The sequence below is a fragment of the Hippopotamus amphibius genome, chromosome 9, assembly GCF_030028045.1.
Source record: "Hippopotamus amphibius kiboko isolate mHipAmp2 chromosome 9, mHipAmp2.hap2, whole genome shotgun sequence".
Classification (NCBI taxonomy): domain Eukaryota; kingdom Metazoa; phylum Chordata; class Mammalia; order Artiodactyla; family Hippopotamidae; genus Hippopotamus; species Hippopotamus amphibius.
In genome coordinates, this window is record NC_080194.1 from 113,334,050 (window position 1) to 113,355,975 (window position 21,926).

Consider the following 21,926-nt stretch of genomic DNA (forward strand, 5'->3'; position numbering starts at 1 on the left):
CGAGCTCCCCCGACGGCCGCTGTCGCGAACACCCCGAGCGCCTGAGCTTGCTCTGGCGAGCTTCCCCGACGTCAACTGCCAGGTAACCGACGTGCGCGCGTGCGTTCTCTGCCTGGGGAAACTTTTTCTTGCAGGACCGGGAGGCGAGCTCTAGAGGGCGGCATAGTGGCGAGGCACAAGCAGGCGTTTCCGGAGACACGTAGCCGTGATTGGTGGAGCCCAGGAGAGAGGGCGGGGCAGCGGGAAATTCGAACGGAGAGGCGGGCCTAAGGAGGGAGTGGGATGGACGCGGGGGTCCTGGCGCGGCGGCGATGCGAGATGGCGGCGGCGACCTCGGGTACGCGAGTCCGGGCAGGGCGGGTGCCGTGGTCTGGAGCCTTGTGGGGCGGTGGGGCGGAGTCCGGTCGCGGCTCCGCGAGTTGTGCGGGAGACTCCGGAATGGCGCGGGGGCGGGGAGGGGAAAGCTGGGAGTGTGGGAGTCATAGGCTGTGTCCTTCTTACTGTTTCCTGCTCTCGACGCGAATCAGTAGATCTGGGTTGAGACCTGGTTCCGGCGCACTTTTGAGCCCAGCGCACTTTTCCCTTGTGAACCTCAGTTTTCTTTGTAAAATGGGGAAAATGACCCATCTCAGATACCATGAGTAAGCGAGCGAAAAGTAGCTAATACTCTAACCATAGGGACTAAAGGGAGCTGCATGCGCGTTTGGGGGGAGGGTTCGTGTATGACGTGTAGTTTGGTTGCAGGGAGATCCCTGAGAGAGGTAAGAGGTTCAGACGGGCTGCAGCTGGGTGTGAGTTGACAGCATAAGATGCGCTAAGATCACAGAAAAGGGAAATAAGGGACTGTTTCCTTTCGCCCAGAATCTTGCTCTGCCCTCTTCCTGTAGACTGAATTCTGGTCGGTGATTATAAGGGCCACCATGGTAATTTATTTGAGACCTTACTGTTTGTCAGGACCTGTGAAGAAACAAAGCTATTTAGTAGGATGTCAAACACATGCTGAGCCCTTGTTAGGTGCCAGGCACAGTTGTAAGTACTTTATGGTGATGAATCATTTAATCTCCACAGAGTGCTATGAGGTGGTTTACTATTATTGTTCCTGTTTTACAAGATGAAGAAACTGAGACATAGATGGGTTAAAAAGCTTGCTCAAAGTTAACACAACTAGTAAATATGGGGGTCTGCATTTGCACTCAGGAAGTCTGATTCTAGAGCCTCTGCTCTTAAACATTATGCCCAAGCACATGATATTCCTGCTGTCTGAGCATGACATCCCCTCACCTTTCCAAGCTCCACTGTGTCTGGTACATAGTAGATATCATAAAAATGCTTGAATGAACATTGTCCCTTATAGTCTGTTTCAACAGATAGTCATATGTCTATAATATCAAAAAAAATCTATAATATGAAAAGCAATGAGAGATATGTATAAACTGCTATAGGGAGTGCAGAATCTGAAGTAAACTCTTGGGTATTCTGCAAAGACTTCACTAAGGAAGTGATATTTGAAGTGGGTTTCAAAGGTTGGATAGGAGTTTGCCAGGCTTTGGTGGGATGAAAAGACCACCAAATGATCAATTTCTTATTTATGATGTAGAGAGAGGCCAAACATGCTCTCTTTGACTCAGTTTCTTCATCAGTAAGAGTTGAGTGAATGAAGCTTGGGAATTGTGGGAGACGGGAAAATTAGAAGAAATAATTAGAAGTGCTAGCTTTGTGGGGAGGGAGTCGAGGGAGGGAGGGAATACAGGGATATGTGTATAAAAACAGATGATTGAACTTGGTGTACCCCTCAGGAAATAATAAATAAATTAAAAAAAAAAAAGTGCTAGCTTTGCCCAACCTCACAGTTGCTTTTGTGATGAAGGGGATAGACTCTTCTATCATTGGCAGTTGTGTGCATATGCCTCTCCTTCCATTCTCCCCTGGACTGTGAGCTTTGAGGCAAGAATGGCAGTGGCCACTTCTATGAAGAAAACAAGAAACGAACAAGCCAATGTTTTATGTTAGTTCATTCATCAAATTTTAATTTGTTCAGCAAATACTCCCTGAGAGCCTAGTCTGTGCCAGGCATCCGGAATATAAAGGCTAGCAGAGTAAGGCTTGTTTTCATTGAGTTTATAGTTAGATGGAGAAGATAGACAAATACGCAGTTACAGTGGAGTATGATGAGTGCTTAGATGCAGAAGCTAAAGAAAGCCATGGGCTTACCTAATGGGGCAGTAATTTTACAAGGGAAGGTTTTGTGTGTGTGTGTGTGTTTTAGGGGAAGTTAGGAGTAAGGGTTTACCTCAGTTTCCTGGGGGGCTGCCGAGACCAGCTCAGCGACTCGAGGTGAGTGACGGGTGCCGCAAGCTTGAAGAAGACACAGACACAGACTGAAGAGAAAGATGGGACCGGGGGACTCAAGACCTCTAGGATTAAGAGCCCCACTGACTCATCCCAGGCTGCTTTTATTGAGTTCATGGGCTAACATTCTCAGGTTACACTCATAAACAGTCAAAGGCCTCACATGACTGAGGCAATTATCTTTGTTTACTTCCTGGGTCCGAGTTGAGCAGGTGTGGATTTGAGCTGGGGGTGGAGAGCAAAACAGCCCTGGGGGCAGGAGACCTCTCTCAGATATTGGGGGTCTGTGCCCCACCCGTGTTGGCCCCTCTGTGACTGTGCCTGTCTTAGGTTGTTCCTCCCTTGAGGAATCTTACCCGTCTCTGGCTAACCAGTCATCCTCCAGGGCCAAACACGGTGATATAAGGAAGGCTCTATGCACCACCCCTGTTGGCCCCTCTGTGGCTGTGCCTGTCTTAGGTTGTTCCTCCTCTGAGGAATCTTACCCGTCTTTGGCTAACCAGCCATCCTTCAGGACCAAACAGGGTGATATTAGTCTCCACGCCCCGCACCCTCAGCTCCTCCACTGCTCAAGCAGGACATTCTGAATCCCATCGCTCGGCCCACATTCAAGGTTCCCGAATGTCTTCCCACAGGGGGCAAGGGGAGGAGGTGGTAAGGAAGGTATTCCAGGGAGAGAGAATAGCATATGCAAAGGCCCAAAAGTGTGAGAGAACTTGGTGTGTTGTAGGAACTGAAGGCAATTCATTATGAGTGAGAGCTTACACTACAGGGAAGGAGGTGGAGGGAGAATGATTGGAAGGGAGTGAGACTGGAGGCAAGGAGACCAGTTGGGAGGCTGTTAAGATGAAGAGAACCTTGGCAAAGATTGCGCAGTGGGGACGGAGAGAAGTAGACTCATTTAAAAAGGTAGAATGGACAGATGTTAATGAAGAACTGGTGTGGAAGGTGAGAGAGAAGGTGGAGTTAAGAAAGGCTCTCCCATCTTTGGGGTTGGTTCTGTTTATTTACGTTAGTGAGCGTAGAAGGAAGATGGGGTTGCAGAGACATCGGGAAGGGTTCAGTTTAAGATGGGTGGAGTTTGAAATACCTGAGAACCATGTAAGAGGAGGTGTCAGGGCAGCAGCTGGGACTGTGGCTCCCCAGTTCAGGAGAGCGCTCTGGTGTGGAGGTGTCAGTTAGGAGTCATCAGCTTTGAGGTGGTAATTGAAGCCGAGAGAATTAGCTGACCATGCCCATGAAATTAGTCAATCAGTAGTGGTTCTCACCTAGGGGCAATTTTGTTGCCCGTGGGGACATTTGTGATGTCTGGAGACATTTTTGGTTGTTACAGTGGTGGGGGCAGAAGGGAGTATGTGCTAAACTCCCTACAATGCACAGGGGAGCCCCACCCCCAAACAATTATGCAGCCCACGATATCAGTAGTGCAGAAACTGAGCAATGCTGATCTAGAGAGAGGATAGAAGGAGCTTAAGAAAGACATTTAAGAAACTGAGAAGGAATGGATATAGAGAGCTGGTGGGTGGCAGGGAAACTAAGGGGAAAGTATGTTTCCCAAAGGAAAGCAGATCAAGGGTGTTGGATACTGCTGGGAAGTCAAACAGGATGGGGACTGAGCTTGTCTATTGGATGTAGTGGTAAGGAGGTCATTCGAGACCCCGCTGAATGGTGAGGACAGAAGTGAGTTGCTGCCTTGAGGGAAGTGAGTAGCAAGAGAAAGACTGTAATAATAAAAATAACAGTAGCTGACATTTGCTGAGTACTTACTGCTGGCACTGTGCTAAACATGTATGTACTTTATTTCTCTGACTCCTCACAGTCTTATGAGGGTAGATACTGTTATTTTTATAAAAAGAAACTAAGGCTTGAAGAGGTTAAGAAGCCTTCCCAAGGTCACTCAGCTAGGAGATGGAACTTGTCTGCAATTCTGAGGCCCATGGGGACACAGAGATGAAGGGGCTGAGAAGGCCAGGAAGTCACAGAATGAACTTTGGAGTTAGACCTTCATTTGAAGCTCCGTCGCTAGCTAGCTGTTGACTATGGGCAAACTAGCTAACCTCTATACTGACGTTTCCTCATTTGGAAAATGGATGAATACATAATAAAATGCTTACTGAGCTTTTATCGGGTACCAATGCTGTTCTAAGTACTTTTACATGAATTACCTTATTTATCGCCTTAACAACCCAACAAGTAGTTATTTTTATTTATTCCCATTTTTACAGGTATGGAAATTTTCCAGGAATGGAGAATTGCTTCCCCAGGTTATTTAGTTAGTTGTAAGTGGCAGAGCTGGGATTTGAACCCAGGCCACCTTACCTTGAATTTTTTCCAACCTTGAATCATTACCAACCTGCCATGTACTAGTTACCCTGTTGACATTTTCCATGTTGCTTCTTTTAATCCTCATTAAGCTCTTCCAAGGCCCGCCCCACCTCATTTTATTGACAAGGAAACTGGGGCACATGGATGTCAAGTCACTTGCTCAAGGTCACAAGCTGATAAGTGTTGGAGCTGGAGTTTAAATTCAGCTCTGTCTGGCCAGAGTCTCTGCTCTTTCTCCATCACCACGGACTTCCCCTGCCCTTTGTATTGATTACCGAGCTTCCTTCAGTGTTTCTGTATCAGCCGTCTTGCTCTCTTCTCACCAAAAAACCTCTGGGAAAGACAGGCAAGGAGAGGCTCCTGCACACATTTTTGACAAGTCAGTGAACCTCTCTGCACCTTAGTTTTCTTACCTGTACAGGTGCATCTGCAGGTTTCTGCTTGTTTGCTTCTGACTTTTAGGACTGTCAAGAGGGTCAAATGAAAACTAGATGCCCAAGTGCCTTTGTAAACCTTAAGGTGAGAAATGGTGTTACTAGCTTCATTTGTCAAATGGAAGAATGGAGGCCCAGGTTTTTTGTTGGTTTGTTTTTAACATTTATTTGGCTGCGTCAGGTCTTAGTTGCGGTGTGTGGGCTCAGTAGTTGTGGCGTGCAGGCTCAGCTGCCCTGTGGCACATGGGATCTTAGTTCCCCAACCAGGGATCAAACCCACGTCTCCTGCATTGGAAGGCAGGTTCTTAAGCACTGGACAACCAGGGAGGTCCCAAGGCCCAGTTTTTGGAACACGCTGTCTGCTTGTGGGTATACCTTACTTATGTATAAGGTTCTTCCCAGGGGTAGTCTGTCCACCTTTTTGTCCTGCTGTTTCTATGTTGGCCACACATACCAGCCTCTTGCCTTATATGAGGCCTGTGGTTCCCAACAACCAGCTGCTACCACCAGCAAAAAAGGAGAGAGTCAGAGTTTCCAAGAACTTTCCAAGTTAGTACATGACAGGGAGGCAGTATGACATCCTCATTAAAAGATTTTTGGAGATGAAGAGGTCTAGGTTTGAATTCTGCTGTTAGCTGTGAGCTATAGTATGGTATCTTCCAAAGTACAATAGAGAAATACACTCCTCATAAGATTTTTTTCAGCTCATTCAATCCTCACAGAAACAGAGGCTTTTTTAAAGTTTTATCTTGTTTTCTGATGATAAAAATAATTCGTAATTCCTTTCCCCCCCCACCCCCAAACCAAATGACTTAGATTTAATTATGGGAGGCAGTCTAAACAGAAAGCTTACCATAGAGAAGGACCGCATGTTAGTGCCTTTGCAGCTGAGCTGGGACAGAAAGGACTAGGGGCTGCCTCTTAACCTTATCCCTTCCAAAGATGTCCACAGTATCATTATTATCTTTAATGTAAACGTTACAGCATCACAGAACTGGGTCACAGAGAAAATAAACCCACGTAATCCCCCATTGAGAGAAAATCATCATTAACAATTTGGGCAGCAAGTGGGGGGCGGCATATGTGTGTATGTACGTATTTATACATATACTAAACTCCAGGTAAGAAACGGAGGCACAGAAAGGTCAGGCAGTTCATTGACTGATTTCAGATGGGGGCAAATGTTAACTCTCCTAATCCTAGAACCACCCCGTGAGGTCCTGGTCTGCTACACCATGATAATTCAAAGTGTGTCCCACCAGCAGTAGCAGCATCACCTGGGAGTTGCTAGAAATGCAGAAGCTTAGGCATCTGCCCAGGGACTGAAGTCAAATCCCTATTTTAACTAGATCTTCCAGGTTATTTGTGTACACATTACAGTCTACATTGGACCCACTTATTGGGTGGAGTAGGAACTGAGGCCAAGCCTGGGGACACCCACAGCATGGCCAGAGTGGAAAGAGCTTCCCCCAAAATGAGCTGTGGCCCCCGGTCCTCCCAGTGGTATCCCCAGGACCCCAGCCTCCAGGCCTCCTTCCCTCCCTCTGCTGTCAAGGTTACGGGGGGTCTCTAGTCTACTAAGATGCTGGGGTTTTGTTCTGCTTTTAGACTCCGCTTATTCCTCCTTTGAAGAGCAAAAAGACACAGTGTAGGTTGTGGTACAAGATAAAGTAATAGCCACGTGGCTCCAGGCATAAAACACTGAGGGGCTCTGAAGAGCTGCTGTGCCTCTATGAGCATCTTCACTGGTAAAATGGGACCAACAGAAGCTACCTCTCAGGGACACCATGGAGATTAAAGTGTGCCTAGCATGCAGTCAGTGCTTCATAAATGTTACTGTTTGCTAAGTACACAATCTGATTTACAGTCCCAGCCTATAGATGACCTCTCTCCTTCAGCCCCTCCACTGCGCTCTGCCTGAGACCATGTATTTGGTTCCTCTTTTTCTTCCATCCCGCCCTTCTGTGCTTGCCCTCCCCAGTAGAGCACCCAAGTCCTGCCTCACCAGTTCTCCAGGGGGCCCGCGCTTTCACACCTCCATGCTTTTTGCACATGCCTTTCCTTCTGCCTGGAATGCAGTGACCCTACTTATCATTCAGGGGTCAGCTAAATTAACCACCTCCTCCTCCAGGACTCCTACCCTTACCCCTCAGCAAAGCTACCTCATACTTCACACCTAAAAATTATCTTCTTCCAGGAGCTGGTCGCTGTCGGCTAAGCAAGGTAGGAGCTGGCCGGCGCCCGCCTCCAGCTCGAGTAAGGGTAGCTGTGCGACTGCGGCCATTTGTGGATGGAACAGCTGGAGAAAATGATATCCCCTGTGTACGGGGCCTGGACAGCTGTTCTCTAGAGATTGCCAACTGGAGGAACCACCAGGAGACTCTCAAATACCAGTAAGGTTCAGGCCACTCTCCCTCCTATCCTCTCTCTCCCAGGCCTGCTCACACTATCACTTGCCCAAACAGTTTCTCAGGCGTTTCCCAGGAGCCTTGCTCCTTAGCACAGCTTTGTTCACCGCACCTTCGTTTGTTCATTCAGGAAACGTGATGGGTTCCCTATAGGATAGTGTGGGGAAGACCGGAGGCTGAAGCAAACACAAGTTACTGTTCACAGTCTTATAGGGGAAATAGGCACCGAGTGGGGAAGGAGCAGCGAAGGGGAGCCCCAGCTCGGGTCTTGTGGAGGTATGGGAAGGGGTGGGGGAACACAGATCAGCTAGCCAGCCCAGGCTGCCACTGAGTGGTGTCAGAGAAGACCACCCACTTTTGGAGACAGAACTCACAAGGGCAGCTGCTTTAAAATTCCTTTGCAGATTTAAAGTTCAGGCTCCTTGGCCTGTCATTCTAGGCTAGAGGGTGGCAAGCTACAGTCTACAGGTCAAATCTGCCAGGAGTCTTTTTGTAAATAAGCTTTATTGGAACACAGCCACGCTCATTTATTTACCTATTATCGGTGGCTGCTTTCTGCCTGAGTACAGTGGCAGAGTTGAATAGCTGTGAAAGAACCATATGGTCCACAGAGCCCAGAATATTTACCATTTGGCTTTTATGGAAAAAAGTTTGCCAACCCTGTTCTAGGCCCTTGACAATTTGGCTTCAGTTTTCTTTCCAGCCTCATTCCCCCTAACACATACTACACTCCACTTATACTAATCCCTGCTGTGGCCTCAGCCACAGCTTCTCCACCAGAGTGCAGTGAATGGACTCCAGGTGGGTTGAGTCTCATCTAGTCATAAGCAGCATCCTTTCTTTACTCCATTATGGTGTACAAATACTACTTTCTATATATCCTGTGATGTGAAAAAGATTGGGAGGCTCTGCCCTTTCATACCATGTCTTATTTGTATGCTATTTTTGATATTTAGAATATCTTTCTCTTCTCTGGCAAAATCCTCCTTCCCGAGGCAAGATGTTACTCCTTCTAGTGCTTTCTCATCATTTCCTGAATTGCAGCAAAGTAATGGGTATCTATCTATGCCACCAGGCTGCAGAACTCCCAAGGGCAGGGACATCAAATTCATCTCTGTTTCTACACCAATACAGAGACTGGTATGGAACAGATGATCAGTGGGTACTTTCTTAGGTCTTGGTGCAAGAAAAGGATAGAGACTCTTAAATCTGAGACCAGTTTTATCCTCTAAGTCTGGGTGGGAATGGAACCCTCCACTAAGCCCTTCCTTTCTTCCTGCCTGCAGATTTGATGCTTTCTACGGGGAGAGGAGCTCTCAGCAGGACATCTATGCAGGATCAGTGCAGCCCATCCTGAGGCACTTGCTGGAAGGGCAGAATGCCAGTGTGCTTGCCTATGGGCCTACAGGGGCAGGTGAGGAAACCAGATACAGAACAGCTACAGGTCTGAAAGGACTCGGGAGTGGGGAAGAAAATCTCACAGCTCTTCCCACTCTTTCCCCAGGGAAGACGCACACGATGCTGGGCAGCCCGGAGCAGCCTGGGGTGATTCCCCGTGCTCTCATGGACCTCCTACAGCTCACAAGGGAAGAGGGCGCTGAGGGCCGGCCATGGGCCCTCTCTGTCACTATGTCCTACTTAGAGATTTACCAGGAAAAGGTGAGGCCCCTTTCTGATTGGGGAGGGAAGAGACAAAGGGTCAAAATTAGACCCAGTTCTGGAACATGAAGCTGTGCTCTAGTGAGGAGGCATAAGACCTGGAAAGACAGAGGTTGGGGTAGCAGATGGCACAACTCTGAGAATCCAGCAGAGAAAAGGAGACTGATAGCCAGGAAGTAAGCAGCCTGTAACTGGAGAATTGGCCCTCACTCCTCACTGCTCAAACAGGTATTAGACCTCTTGGAACCTTCATCGGGAGACCTGGTGATCCGAGAAGACTGCCGAGGAAACATCCTGATTCCAGGGCTCACGCAGAAGCCCATCACTAGCTTTGCTGATTTTGAGCGGCACTTCCTGCCAGCCAGTCGAAATCGGACAGTAGGAGCCACCCGGCTCAACCAGCGCTCCTCCCGCAGTCACGCTGTGCTCCTGGTTAAGGTGAGGCCCACTGACGGGTGAGGACCTGGGGAGCCCCTGGAGCCTGAGCTAAACTGGGGCCCTTGCTCTGACCCCCAGGTGGATCAGCGGGAACGTCTGGCCCCATTTCGCCAACGGGAGGGGAAACTCTACCTGATTGACTTGGCTGGCTCAGAGGACAACCGGCGCACGGGCAACAAGGGCCTGCGGCTGAAGGAGAGTGGAGCCATCAACACCTCCCTCTTTGTACTGGGCAAGGTGGTCGATGCGCTGAACCAGGGCCTCCCTCGGGTGCCCTACCGGGACAGCAAGCTCACCCGCCTGTTGCAGGTCAGGCCTCCCATCTCGGGTAAAAGGGACTAGATAAGGGGGTTCTCAGGCCTGCCAGAGTGTTGGGGAACAGCAGTGAGGGAAGGGGAGGGTGGGGCTTCTGACCCACCCTCCCCGTCCCATCCCCGTCCCTATCCCTCAGGACTCTCTGGGTGGCTCAGCTCACAGCATCCTCATTGCCAACATTGCCCCTGAGAGACGCTTCTACCTAGACACAGTCTCTGCACTCAACTTTGCAGCCAGGTCCAAGGAGGTGATCAACCGGCCTTTTACCAATGAGAGCTTGCAGCTTCATGGTGAGGAATGGGGTTGACAGGAGTGGAAAGGCCTGGTGTGGACAACTGGGGAGTTTGCTGAATCCACCAAGCATCAGCATAGAAGTTGACACCCCCTTGTTCCCCCACCCTGCCATCTTCCCCTAGTCTTGGCACCTATTAAACTGTCTCAGAAAGAACTGCTAGGCCCATCAGAGGCAAAGAGAGCCCGAGGCCCTGAGGAAGAGGAGACTGGGAGTCCTGAACCGCCAGCAGCTCCAGTTTCTGCCTCCCAGAAACTCAGGTGAGCAGAGAGGGAGGGGTCTTGGGCATGTTCCCTTTCCTGCTGTGTCTGGGTTGGGTACAGAGTAGCAGTGGGTTTAGCATGTCAAATCCTTGAGCTGTGAACTTGTTTTTTCCACTGGATTCAACCAAAATCCTACTCTACTGAATTTACTGAAGTGCTAAGATCAATCTCCAGCCTTGATGCTGCTGCCAGGGGCCATAGGAGGCTCCTCCTTGAGCTCCTAGCTCCCCCTTTCCATTTTACAACCCCTTCAGGCAGTCAGCAAAATCTCACATTTTGGCACCAATGTTTGAAGGATGAATACTTTTGCTTCTGGTTCAAGGAGTTATGAAGACCAGGTCTTTCAGGTCCCAAGGGTAGGAGTAAAGCATAGGAGATAAGGGAGAGATGAAGAGAGATGTCTCATTGAGACTCAGTCTGTGTTAGAGTCCATCTTTTTTGTGATTTTCCATGGAGTTAGGTGCTGTTCTAACTTTGCCCTGCTTCTACCTTCATTCCAAACGAAGCCTCTCTAAACCAGGGAGGTGTGTGGCCCTCCCTGGTTCTGATAGCCCCACCTCGGCCCAGTACGCACTCATATTCAGCTCACCCTGTTTAGTGGTCTTGCTTTCTGTGTCTGGCCACCTAGCCCTCCAAGGAAGCAGCTGCCATTTGAACTTTGTGCTTCATCTACCCCTAGCCCAAATAAAGTTTCTCTAAACTCTGTAAGTCCTAAGACTACTGAACAGACGTGACCTGAGGCGGCCAAGGATTATTGCACACTCTGCCCCAGGGGACTATTGTAGTTAAAGAAGGACGGCGTACATAAAAAGGTGCTTGAGTGTTTGTGTTCACTAGGAACCCCATCTCTCAATCTTGCCCCCCCCCCTTTTTTTTTTTAAATTATGTTGTTTGTGCCACGTGGCTTGTGGGATCTCAGTTCCTATTTTTTTCTTTTTTGGCTACGTTGGGTCTTCATCGCAGTGCATGGGCTTCTCACTGTGGTGGCTTCTCTTGTTGCGGAGTACAGGCTCTAGATGTGCGGGCTTAAGTAGTTGTGACACATGGGTTTAGTTGCTCCGCAGCATGTGGGACAGGGATTGAACCCATGTCCCCTGCATTGACAGGCGAATTCTTAACCACTGCACCACCAGTGAAGTCCAATCTTGCCCTTCTTAAGCCATCTGTCAGCGGCCCCCTCTCCTATGTGTACAAACTCAGAGAAACATCTGTATTATGTGTGAACAGGCAAGGTCTCTGCCAGATAGGCACCTTGGGTAGCCTCAGAGATGGGGCACATCAGACCTAGACAGACCCTTCCCTCAGGGGGCTCACGTTTCAGTAGAGGAAGCAAGACGAGAACATCAGTATATGATGCAAGGTCGATAGAACAGAGGACAGTAAAGAAGGGGGATCCTCTTGTTCTCTGAGAGCTGGGAAGGAAGAAATGACTTCTATGTTCACCTGTATTTTCTGATCCTGCTCTTCTAGGCACTTATACACAAAGAACAGGACAGTCCCTGTCCTCAAGGAGCTAGTTCACAGTGTAGGAAAGAAGATATACAATCAAGCTGGCATCATGGGGAAGGTGGCATCAAACTGACTTTGAATGATACTTGAAATCAGATATGAGGCGAAAAATTCCAGACAGAAGGAACCGATGTTAGGCATTATCATGTTCAGATTAAGTCAGGACTCTGAACAGGACTTTCCTACTTACTGCTCACAGGAGAGAGGCTTGGCATTTGAGGTCTTCAGTGGTTTTCAGAGCCCTGCTGAAGATGACCTTCTCTATGAATCTTTTACCAATGGCTCTTCCCAATGGACAGGCACATGGCCTTTATTGTCGCCTTATCACAGTCTCTTACTTTGACAGTGAGTGCCTTCAGAGCAGAGTGATGTCTTAGATCCCATGAGTACCTGCCACTCACATGTTCATTAAATGCTTATTCTCATCTGATCTCCTGGCATCCCTGAGAAGTCACTTGGGCAGGTAGTGATCGATCCTCATTCACCTGAAGAAGACACTGCACCCAGAGAGTCTGGATGACTTGTTCAGGGTTGCCTAGCAAGTTAACACCAGGGTTCCAGAACCATAGAAACACCAAGTTAAGGCAGGATGAGGGGAATCCTGCTGCTGGAGAGGGTGATGAGAGAAGAGGTAAATGGGTAGTAACCTCTTTGCTCAGCCCCCTACAGAAGCTGAGTAGCATGGAGCCAGCTATGCTGGAGCGCCTCCTAAACCTGGACCGTCTGCTGGGCTCCCAGGGGAGCCAGGGGACCCCTCTACTGAGCACCCCAAGGAGAGAGCGGATGGTACTCATGAAGACAGTGGAGGAGAAGGATTTGGAAATTGAGGTAAGTGTTGGGGGCTGGGGCTGGGATTCCTACTGGCCTTGAGAAGCAGCCCGAGGATCTTCATATAGGGAAGGACCCTGAAAGGCTGGACCAGCATCCAGTTTTCACCCAACACTGGAATCCCTCAGTTCTCCAGCTTCTGCTTGAATGTCATTTAACATGGCTAAACTTTGAAAAATAATTGAAATCAGATGTGAGGAGGTGAGAGAAAAAAAAATTCCAGGTAAAAATACAAATGCAAGATATTGTCATTTTCTAAAACCCAGTTCAAATTTATTTAGGACTCTGAACAGTCCTTCCCTTCAGTATTTCACAAAGAAGCTTGTTCCACCTCTGGGCATCCCTGATCATTAGAAAGCCCTTAATTACATTGGGCTCCAGTTGTCTCCTGGTAGTTTCTCCCATTGGTCTTTGCCGTGCTCTTCTAAGGCTTCAGAGCCCTGCACACTCATTGTCCTAATCCACTGCCCTAAAGTTGATTCTGGGTCATATCTCTTCTTGATCCTTTCTAACAGAGGCTTAAGATGAAGCAAAAAGAACTGGAAGCCAAGGTGCTGGCCCAGGAGGCTGCAGACCCAAAGGAGAAAGAGAACTACTCTCCCACAGAACTCCGGCCCCTTGCCCGCCGCACAGTCACAGCGGCTAAGCCCCTCAAAAAGGCCGTGGTGATGCCCCTACAACTGAGTAAGTTTGGCTCTGGGGGCCAGGAGGGCCCAGAGAACTGAGATCTTAGAAGGAAGGAGGAGTCTGGAGCAGCTGTCCTCATGTCACTCACATCCTCCCACCGGGAAGCAGGAGGAGGATCTGAAATAAGAGCTGGGTGCACTCTGGGTGCACTGGGCTAGACTGACCAGTGCATGATTGATTATCATGCAAGACCAACTGAGATTACTTTCAAATACAGGTATAAGAAAGGTCGTGTGGAAACGCAACAAAAGAAGGTTAACTCAGGGTGGAGGGGAGCTTGGGGAATCAGTAATGGAAGAACCAGGTGGCTACCAGGGAGGTTGAAAAGTGGCCTCTGCTGTGATTCCAGTTCACAATTCTTGCTTTCAGTTCAGGAGCAGGCAGCATCCCCAAATGCCGAGATCCATATCTTGAAGAAGAAAGGCCGGAAGAGGAAGGTGAGAGTTAGCTGAAGGCTTAGGCTATACCCAGAGCCCAGGAGAAGTAAGGTGTAGAGAGCTCTAGTGGGAAGAGGACTGGCCACAGAGTTACATGGCCTGTCAGAACACTTATCAGCTATTTACAGCTCTTCCAAGTTGCTTACCCTCTGAATGCAGTGATGCCTCACAGGGCATTTAGGATGAAATGCAGTAATATGAATGTACTTGCGGGGCGGGTGTCCATCGCCTGTTACTTTCCTTTCTTCCTAATGGCTCACACTCTATCAGTAGCTACTTACTAGGTACAGTGTGTAGCCTGGGTCCTGCCCTCTCCAAACTGGAGCCCACTTAGGCAAACAGTCAAGAAATGAAATAACACCGAAAGGCGTACCTAAAAACTGAGATGACATTGGGAGTGTGTCATTTGTTGAGTACCTTCTCCTATGTGCTTTCTTAGAGGGGAAAGAGCTTATTCTTTCCTTTTTAGAAATGAGGAACCAGATTTAAGAGCTTACTATGTGTTTTACATTCATTAACTCATTTGATCTTCACAGCAACTCTATTGTACTCGTTCACAAATCGATAAAATGAGAATCACTCCAGAGTGACCAGAGGGAAGCGTTTTGGGACAGATATTGGACAGGAGGGAAAGATAGGCTGGGGAGGTAGCTGCTGTTGGGCTCCTATCCTTGGCAGAGAAGTCCAGGGTGGTTTACTGCTGCGAGCTGAACAGCAAACTCTGCTGTTTCTGTCACTCACCTCCTCCTGCCTCATAGCTGGAGTCCCTGGATGCCTCAGAGCCGGAGGAGAAGGCTGAGGACTGCTGGGAGCTACAGATCAGCCCAGAGCTACTGGCCCATGGGCGCCAAAAAATATTAGATCTGCTGAATGAAGGTTCAGCCCGGGATCTGCGCAGCCTGCAGCGCATTGGCCAAAAGAAGGCTCAGCTCATTGTGGGCTGGCGAGAGCTCCACGGCCCCTTCAGCCAGGTAATGGCCCAGGGAGGACAGCCCTGTAATGGAGTTGGGTGGGAGGTGCCTGGCACTGCCTACACCCCTTCCCCATGGCTGCTGTCCGGCTAGGTGGAGGACCTGGAGCGCGTGGAGGGCATATCTGGGAAACAGATGGAGTCGTTCCTGAAGGTGAGCTCACGGCTCGGGCCCCCTCCTCCCCCTGGCCTGGGCCCTGCCCGGCCCTAACGCTGCTCTCCCCTTCCCTCCTCTGTTGCAGGCAAACATCCTGGGTCTCGCTGCGGGCCAGCGCTGCGGCCCCTCCTGACTGCCGGCTCCCCTCCTCACTCTGCCTTTTTTTTTCTTTTTAAATCCTTGTGTAATTGCTTGTCCTGTAAATACAGTTTTCACTCCGTTGCTTCAGGCTGATTCTTGGGACTGCGGGGGCGGGGCTGGGGTATAATTGCCCTTGGGATGGGCCACAAGCTTCGCGGGCTAACTTCTTTGGGCGCCATCTTTGGGAAAACACGAAGCAGCGCAGGACTGTAAATAAACCGCTGGAGTGGGAGGGGGAAGGGACGGTGGCCGAGAGGAAACAAAAAGCTGCCGCGAAAGCCCGAGGACGACGACCGTTAGGCGGGCGCGCGCTTAGAGCTTAGCCCCGCCCCATCCGTACCCCGGCGCGCGCTCCCCTATTCTCCCGCTCGGCAACGACAGCGAGTTTGTGCGCGTGCGCGCGAAATAACGGCCGCTGGCGGAGGGAGGCGGGGGGTGGAATCTTTGAGGGGGGGGAAGAGCGAAGCTTCCCCGTCTCCCGCGCGCCCACCACCTGCGCCATCGTCAGCCAATCAGCGGCCGTCTCAGGGGTCTCGCGCTTGGGGCGACTCCGGCTGCTGGGTGGCTCCCCCGTCCCTCCTCCCGCCAGAGTCCCTCTCGTACCTCCCCCCTCCCGCTGGCCTCGCGCGCGCTCGCGCTCGCGCCCGCTCCAGCCTCTTGTGTGTCCTCGCGCCCCCCGCCCGCCCTCCCCGCGCGCAGTGTGCTCCGCTCCCCCCACCCTCCTCCTCCTTCCCCCCTCCCGCCCGCCCCGCGCGCCTCCTCCCTGGGTTCCCCCTCCCCCACTACCGCCTCCTCCTCCTCCCGCCCCAGGGTGAGCGCGAGCCACCTCCCTCCCTCCCTCCGCCATGGATCCAGGCAACTGGAGCAGCTTCATCTTCCAGGTAACAACCCCCTCCCCCGCCCCACCCCCCCTTCCCACACCCCCTCCCGCCCGCCCTCCCTCCCGTCCCACCCCCCCCTCCGCGCGCCCGGTGCGCGCGCAGCTGTCCCCCTCCCTCCCTCGCGCCCTCCCCCGCCCTCCCCGAGGCGCCGGCTGGGCGCGCGCGCGGCGGGGGCCGAGGCTGCTCCCTCGCTCCCCCCACCCCGCCCCGCCAGGCTCCAACCGCCGCCGCCGCCGCCGCCGCCGCCCGGGCCCCCGCCCCCGGCCCCCGGCCCCGCGGGGCCTCCCGCCCCCACCCAGGGGGCGTCGCCGCCGCCGTCGCCGCCGCGCTCCGCGGCCCGCCAGGCGCCCTCCTTCCCTCCCTCCCTCCCGCCGGCCGGGGTGCGCGGGCGGCGGGGCGGCCCGCGGGCCATGCGTTCGGCGCGGCCCAGCCCGGCCGGCCGGGGGCGGCGCCCCGAGCCCGGGCCCCGCGCGGCCCGCGCCCCCGGCCCCCGCTGAGCCCCGGGGGCCCCGCCGTGGCCGAGGCCATGTTCCCCGTGTTCCCTTGCACGCTGCTGGCCCCCCCCTTCCCCGTGCTGGGCCTGGACTCCCGGGGGGTGGGCGGCCTCATGAACTCCTTCCCGCCACCTCAGGGTCACGCCCAGAACCCCCTGCAGGTCGGGGCTGAGCTCCAGTCCCGCTTCTTTGCCTCCCAGGGCTGCGCCCAGAGTCCGTTCCAGGTGAGTAGGGGCCGGCCGTGGCGGGCCGGGCCGGGAGGGCGCCGACCCGCGGCCGCGGCCCACACGGCGCCTTGTCTTCGCAGGCCGCGCCGGCGCCCCCGCCCACGCCCCAGGCCCCGGCGGCCGAGCCCCTCCAGGTGGACTTGCTCCCGGTTCTCGCCGCCGCCCAGGAGTCCGCCGCCGCCGCCGCTGCCGCCGCTGCCGCCGCCGCCGCCGCCGCCGTCGCTGCTGCGCCCCCGGCCCCGGCCGCCGCCTCCACTGTGGACACAGCGGCTCTAAAGCAGCCCCCGGCGCCCCCTCCGCCGCCCCCGCCGGTGTCGGCGCCCGCCGCCGAGGCCGCGCCCCCTGTCTCTGCCGCCACGATCGCCGCAGCCGCGGCCACCGCCGTCGTTGCCCCAACCTCGACGGTCGCCGTGGCCCCGGTCGCATCTGCCTTGGAGAAGAAGACAAAGAGCAAGGGGCCCTACATCTGCGCTCTGTGCGCCAAGGAGTTCAAGAACGGCTACAATCTCCGGAGGCACGAGGCCATCCACACGGGAGCCAAAGCCGGCCGGGTCCCCTCGGGTGCTATGAAGATGCCCACCATGGTGCCCCTGAGCCTCCTGAGCGTGCCCCAGCTGAGCGGAGCCGGCGGGGGAGGGGGAGAAGCGGGTGCCGGCGGCGGAGCGGCCGCAGTGGCCGCCGGTGGCGTGGTCACCACGACCGCCTCGGGAAAGCGCATCCGGAAGAACCACGCCTGCGAGATGTGCGGCAAGGCCTTCCGCGACGTCTACCACCTGAACCGACACAAGCTGTCGCACTCGGACGAGAAGCCCTACCAGTGCCCGGTGTGCCAGCAGCGCTTCAAGCGCAAGGACCGCATGAGCTACCACGTGCGCTCACATGACGGCGCTGTGCACAAGCCCTACAACTGCTCCCACTGTGGCAAGAGCTTCTCCCGGTGTGCACGGGGCCTCGGCCGCCCACTAGGCGGGTGGGGAGGGAGGGACGGTCGGCGATGGAGGTGGCCTGGCCTTGGCTGGTGGGGAGGGAGGGAGGTTTCTGAGGATGGGGACAGGGAGCCACTCCCAGGGAGGAGGGAGGAAAGCCTCTCCTGGTTACCAGGGAGTAGGGGGTGGTACTTAGCAAAGGAGGTGGGTCCTTGGGTTGTAGGACAGCTTCGAGTGGGAGGAAGCCGAGGCAGCCTTGCGCGAGAGGAGGGGAGGGGAAGGGATTTCCTGCCTTACCAGGGCTCTGAAACCCCGGGCTTGGCGGAGAATGTGGGGACCCATGGAAAGGGCTGATGTACTGACTTAGGCAGACTCGGGGACACCTCCACACCCCAGGGCCCTAACCCAAACCCCAACGTATCCCCAGGCCGGATCACCTCAACAGTCACGTCAGACAAGTGCACTCAACAGAGCGGCCCTTCAAGTGTGAGGTAGGAGGCCCGCCTCTTCCTGTCCCGGTTTCATGATTTTGATCCTCATTGTAGTTGTCTGAGTTCAGCCTCTCAGACCCCCTTTTTCTCTCTCTCCTTTTTGCTTTTTCACTCCATTTTCTCATCCCTTCTTAAAGGCCTTCTCATCTCACTCCCATTTCCTACAGATCAAAGATCCCCAAGGCTCTGATTCCTTTAACCTCTTGTCCCCCTCTACCCACTCCCCAAAGCTTTAACTCTCCTGACACCCCCCACGCCCCTCCCCCCTCCCCAGAAATGTGAGGCAGCTTTTGCTACGAAGGATCGACTGCGGGCCCACACAGTACGACACGAGGAGAAGGTGCCATGTCATGTGTGCGGCAAGATGCTGAGCTCGGCTTATATTTCGGACCACATGAAGGTGCACAGCCAGGGCCCTCACCATGTCTGTGAGCTCTGCAACAAAGGTACATGCTGAGAGATGCCTGGAGGGCCAGGGACAAAGGGTGGGGACAAAAACCAGAGGCCCTTCCACAGTTGTGGGTTAAAGGTGCTGTAGTCAAGAGCTCGTGGCATCTAGAGCTCTTTAGAAAGCAAATGAAGCAACATTGGGACGACGCAACATCACTCAGTTCTAAGAGGTTATGGCTGGAGGTGATGATCTACCAGAAAGAGTCAACTTGTGGGTGTGGGGAGATGGGAGGGGGACACAACTGCTTTGGGGAAAGAGTCAAGAGAGCCAGTTTCCAAGGGTCAGAAGAAAAGGTTTCAACCTTGCAGCCACAAGTTCTTGTCTTAAGCTCCTGGGGCAAGTGGAGTACAATGGCAGGGATTTAACAAGTACTCGCCCTGTCCTAGTAGCAGAGAAAGCTGCTTTTAAACCTGCACTTCTTCGCTGAGTAACTGGGCTGAGACTATATGGGGCACTGGAGGGAGGGGACACAGCCGTCTCTGCTGAGGGTCAACTCTTCAAGTGGCTAGGAATCAGTGCCCTGTCACCCCAGGAGACATCCCCCAGCCACAGAGAATGGGCTTTGTGGATACCAAGGCCCAGAAACCAATACCACTCAACCACTTCCCAAGCTCAGGGAGGGGCTATGGCCCACCAGTCCCAGCAGAGTAGTTGCCCCAGGCTAGCAAGGATGTGGCGGGAGGAGGACCCGGCCATCTGAGGAGGGCGTCCCCAGCCTAGGAGAACAACCCTGTCTCTGGGGTCTCCGCCTGGCTGATCCCCCCATCCCAATCCACCCCCCCCCCCCATAGGCTTCACCACGGCAGCATACCTGCGCATCCACGCGGTGAAGGACCATGGGCTCCAGGCCCCGCGGGCTGACCGCATCCTGTGCAAGCTGTGCAGCGTGCACTGCAAGACCCCTGCCCAGCTGGCCGGCCACATGCAGACCCATCTGGGGGGGGCCGCCCCCCCTGTCCCGGGAGACGCCCCCCAGCCACAGCCCACCTGCTGAGGGGGACCCCCGCACCCACCAGGCAAGGCGTGGGGCATGGCTGGGGGGGGTGGGATGGGGTGTGTGGGACGAGGGGGCTCAAAGGGCCCAATAGGGGATCTTAGGAAGGCCAGGGATGCCCACCTATCACCCAAGTTAGGGAGATTTCTGGGGACAGGGAGGGCCTTTCAGGAGAACTGGGGGTAAGGATGCAGGCCGAAATCTCTGGGAACCAAACAGGAGGTGAGCAACGGCTGTGTCCCAGGGGAGGGTGTCTGGGAAAGAGTCTGGGACGAGGAGCAAGGCTCTTGCCATTCAGATCGCACTGTGATCTGGTGTTTCTCACCATGCAGGTACAGGTGAGGTCTGTCCAATGGCGGCAGCGGCGGCGGCGGCGGCAGCAGCGGCAGCAGCAGCAGTGGCAGCCCCTCCCACAGCTGTGGGCTCCCTCTCGGGGGCCGAGGGGGTGCCTGTGAGCTCTCAGCCACTTCCCTCCCAGCCCTGGTGAGCTCCAAGTTGGTGGGGGGGAGAGGGGAGAATGGAGGAAAGTCCCTTGGTACCATCTCCTCTTTCCCTCTCTCTTCCCACCAACTCCTCACTACTTCCCCCATCAACCAAGGAGCCTCCAGAAGGAAAGGAGGAAGAAATGTTTTCTTAGGGGAATTTGCTAGGTTTTAACGATTTGTTTCTCCTGCTCCTCTCTTCTCCCTATCAGACCTGACCCCACACACACCTGTCCCCTCGGTTGTGTTGAGGCCCCCTGGACAGTGGGCAGGGGTGGCAGAGGACAGGAGAGGCCACTGCCCTCAGCCCCTCTCCTCTCTGTAACCCCCTGCCCTGCCCTTCCAGGGATTTGTGAACCTTCTCCCTCGATGGTCCTTCTTGCTCTCCTCCTTCCAGTGTCCCCCTTACTGTCTGCTGCCCCTCCCTGGGGAGTTGGTGCTTTTTTTTTTTTTCCAGGGGGAGGGAGGAGAGGAAGGAGGGAAATCAAAGATTCTGTCCCAGAGAGGGGGAAAGGTGAGATTTGAGAAGGGGCAGAAGCAGGGAAGGCAAAGATTGTACCTTCGTAAGGTGGGATTGTTTGGGGTCAGGCCCTAAACATCATCCTGCTTGAGCATCTGTCGGGGAAAACAAGTCAAGGGGAGCAAAAGAAGGAGCCACTAGGGCCAGAGGCAGGACAAGAGATGGAATCTTAGGGGGCCAGGGTAAATGGGGGGGATCCAGGGACTAGAGGTGCTTCCTGGGGGTGGGGGGAATGCAGCCACAGTGTCTCCCCCTTCCCTCTTCCACCCCAGCTCCAGCCCTGGCCTTTTCTTTTCATCCCTCTCCCCCACGACAGAAGCTGTGGCCCTGGCCATGTCATCGTGTTCCTGTGTCCCCTGCATGTTCCCCACCCTTCATCCCCTCCTTTTGCGCGGACCCCATTACAATAAATTTTAAATAAAAACCTGTCTCAGACTCAGTGAGTGAATTGGTGCCACCAAGCCCCCTGTCCCCACCCCAAAGGGATTCTTAGGCCTGTTGTCAGTCCCACTCTTGCTCTGCCCCTGTGCAGTTCTGGGGCTGTGGCTCCTCCTTCCCCAGAGGCAGCACCAGTGGCCGCAGTCCAGATTCAGGGTGGGGTGGAGGCTCCAATGACTGTGGAGAGCAAGTTCCAGGACTCCAGAGTCTCTGGGGAATACCCAGTACGCACAGGCCCAGAGTAGTCCCTGGAGATTTGAAGCGGCCTGGGTCAGAAACCTAAACAGTTGTGGGACATAAATGTTGCTTTCTGCTTCCCCCCATCCAGACCCATTGCCTGCTGCTCAGATCCCATCCAAATACCTGCACACCCTTAAGGCCCTGGGAGGTGATGGTGGGTGATGTAGCTGCAAAAAAGACTGGGCAACTCTGAGCCCTAAGAGTGGGAACAATGAAATTGAGGATAAAAACTGCACTTCTCCCCACTTGTTCCCTTCTTTCTTGGCATGGTCCAACCTGCTCTTACTCAGGTTCCTCTGCTTCAACCCTCTCCTGCTGTTCCAGACTGCCCTTGCAGCCTCTACCCTGCCCCCTTGGAATTCCCTTCCCAGTCCTTGTTCTGACCCTTCCAGGGACCCTTTTCTGGAGCCTTCCAGTACCCATTTCTGCTTCTGCTTCCTTGGGGATAGAGAGAGACTTCCTCTTCTGCAGGCTCCCTTCCCTTGAAACCCCACCCTGGTCATCCTCTGCAGCCTCCCCAAGTTTTGCCTCATCTCCCCTTCTTTCTGCTCGCAGGGATGCCTCCACCTG

General features: G+C 53.7%; 2 protein-coding genes across 7 annotated transcripts; both read left to right on the forward strand.

Moving 5' to 3' along the window:
* Positions 1 to 236: 236 nt before the first annotated feature.
* KIF22 (kinesin family member 22) lies at positions 237 to 15,294 on the forward strand. Of its 2 annotated transcripts, XM_057750186.1 has the most exons (14): positions 237 to 337; positions 7,306 to 7,501; positions 8,803 to 8,930; positions 9,021 to 9,175; positions 9,404 to 9,613; positions 9,692 to 9,922; positions 10,065 to 10,218; positions 10,345 to 10,480; positions 12,652 to 12,820; positions 13,336 to 13,504; positions 13,877 to 13,944; positions 14,703 to 14,915; positions 15,009 to 15,068; positions 15,157 to 15,294. In XM_057750186.1, the coding sequence occupies exons 1-14, from the start codon at positions 283 to 285 to the stop codon at positions 15,202 to 15,204; spliced, it is 1,992 nt and encodes a 663-aa protein (XP_057606169.1). In that variant the 5' UTR covers positions 237 to 282; the 3' UTR covers positions 15,205 to 15,294. The 2 variants fall into 2 exon arrangements, with proteins under 2 accessions (XP_057606169.1, XP_057606170.1); XM_057750187.1 differs by lacking the exon at positions 7,306 to 7,501 and having other exon boundaries at positions 284 to 337.
* A 202-nt stretch (positions 15,295 to 15,496) lies between these two features.
* Positions 15,497 to 21,106, forward strand: MAZ (MYC associated zinc finger protein). Of its 5 annotated transcripts, XM_057750188.1 has the most exons (7): positions 15,497 to 16,093; positions 16,725 to 16,811; positions 16,895 to 17,751; positions 18,168 to 18,231; positions 18,506 to 18,677; positions 19,474 to 19,698; positions 20,009 to 20,137. In XM_057750188.1, the coding sequence occupies exons 1-6, from the start codon at positions 16,058 to 16,060 to the stop codon at positions 19,674 to 19,676; spliced, it is 1,419 nt and encodes a 472-aa protein (XP_057606171.1). In that variant the 5' UTR covers positions 15,497 to 16,057; the 3' UTR covers positions 19,677 to 19,698; positions 20,009 to 20,137. The 5 variants fall into 5 exon arrangements, with proteins under 5 accessions (XP_057606171.1, XP_057606172.1, XP_057606175.1 ...); XM_057750189.1 differs by lacking the exon at positions 19,474 to 19,698 and having other exon boundaries at positions 15,519 to 16,093; positions 20,009 to 21,106; XM_057750192.1 differs by lacking the exon at positions 15,497 to 16,093 and having other exon boundaries at positions 16,495 to 16,811.
* Positions 21,107 to 21,926: the final 820 nt, after the last annotated feature.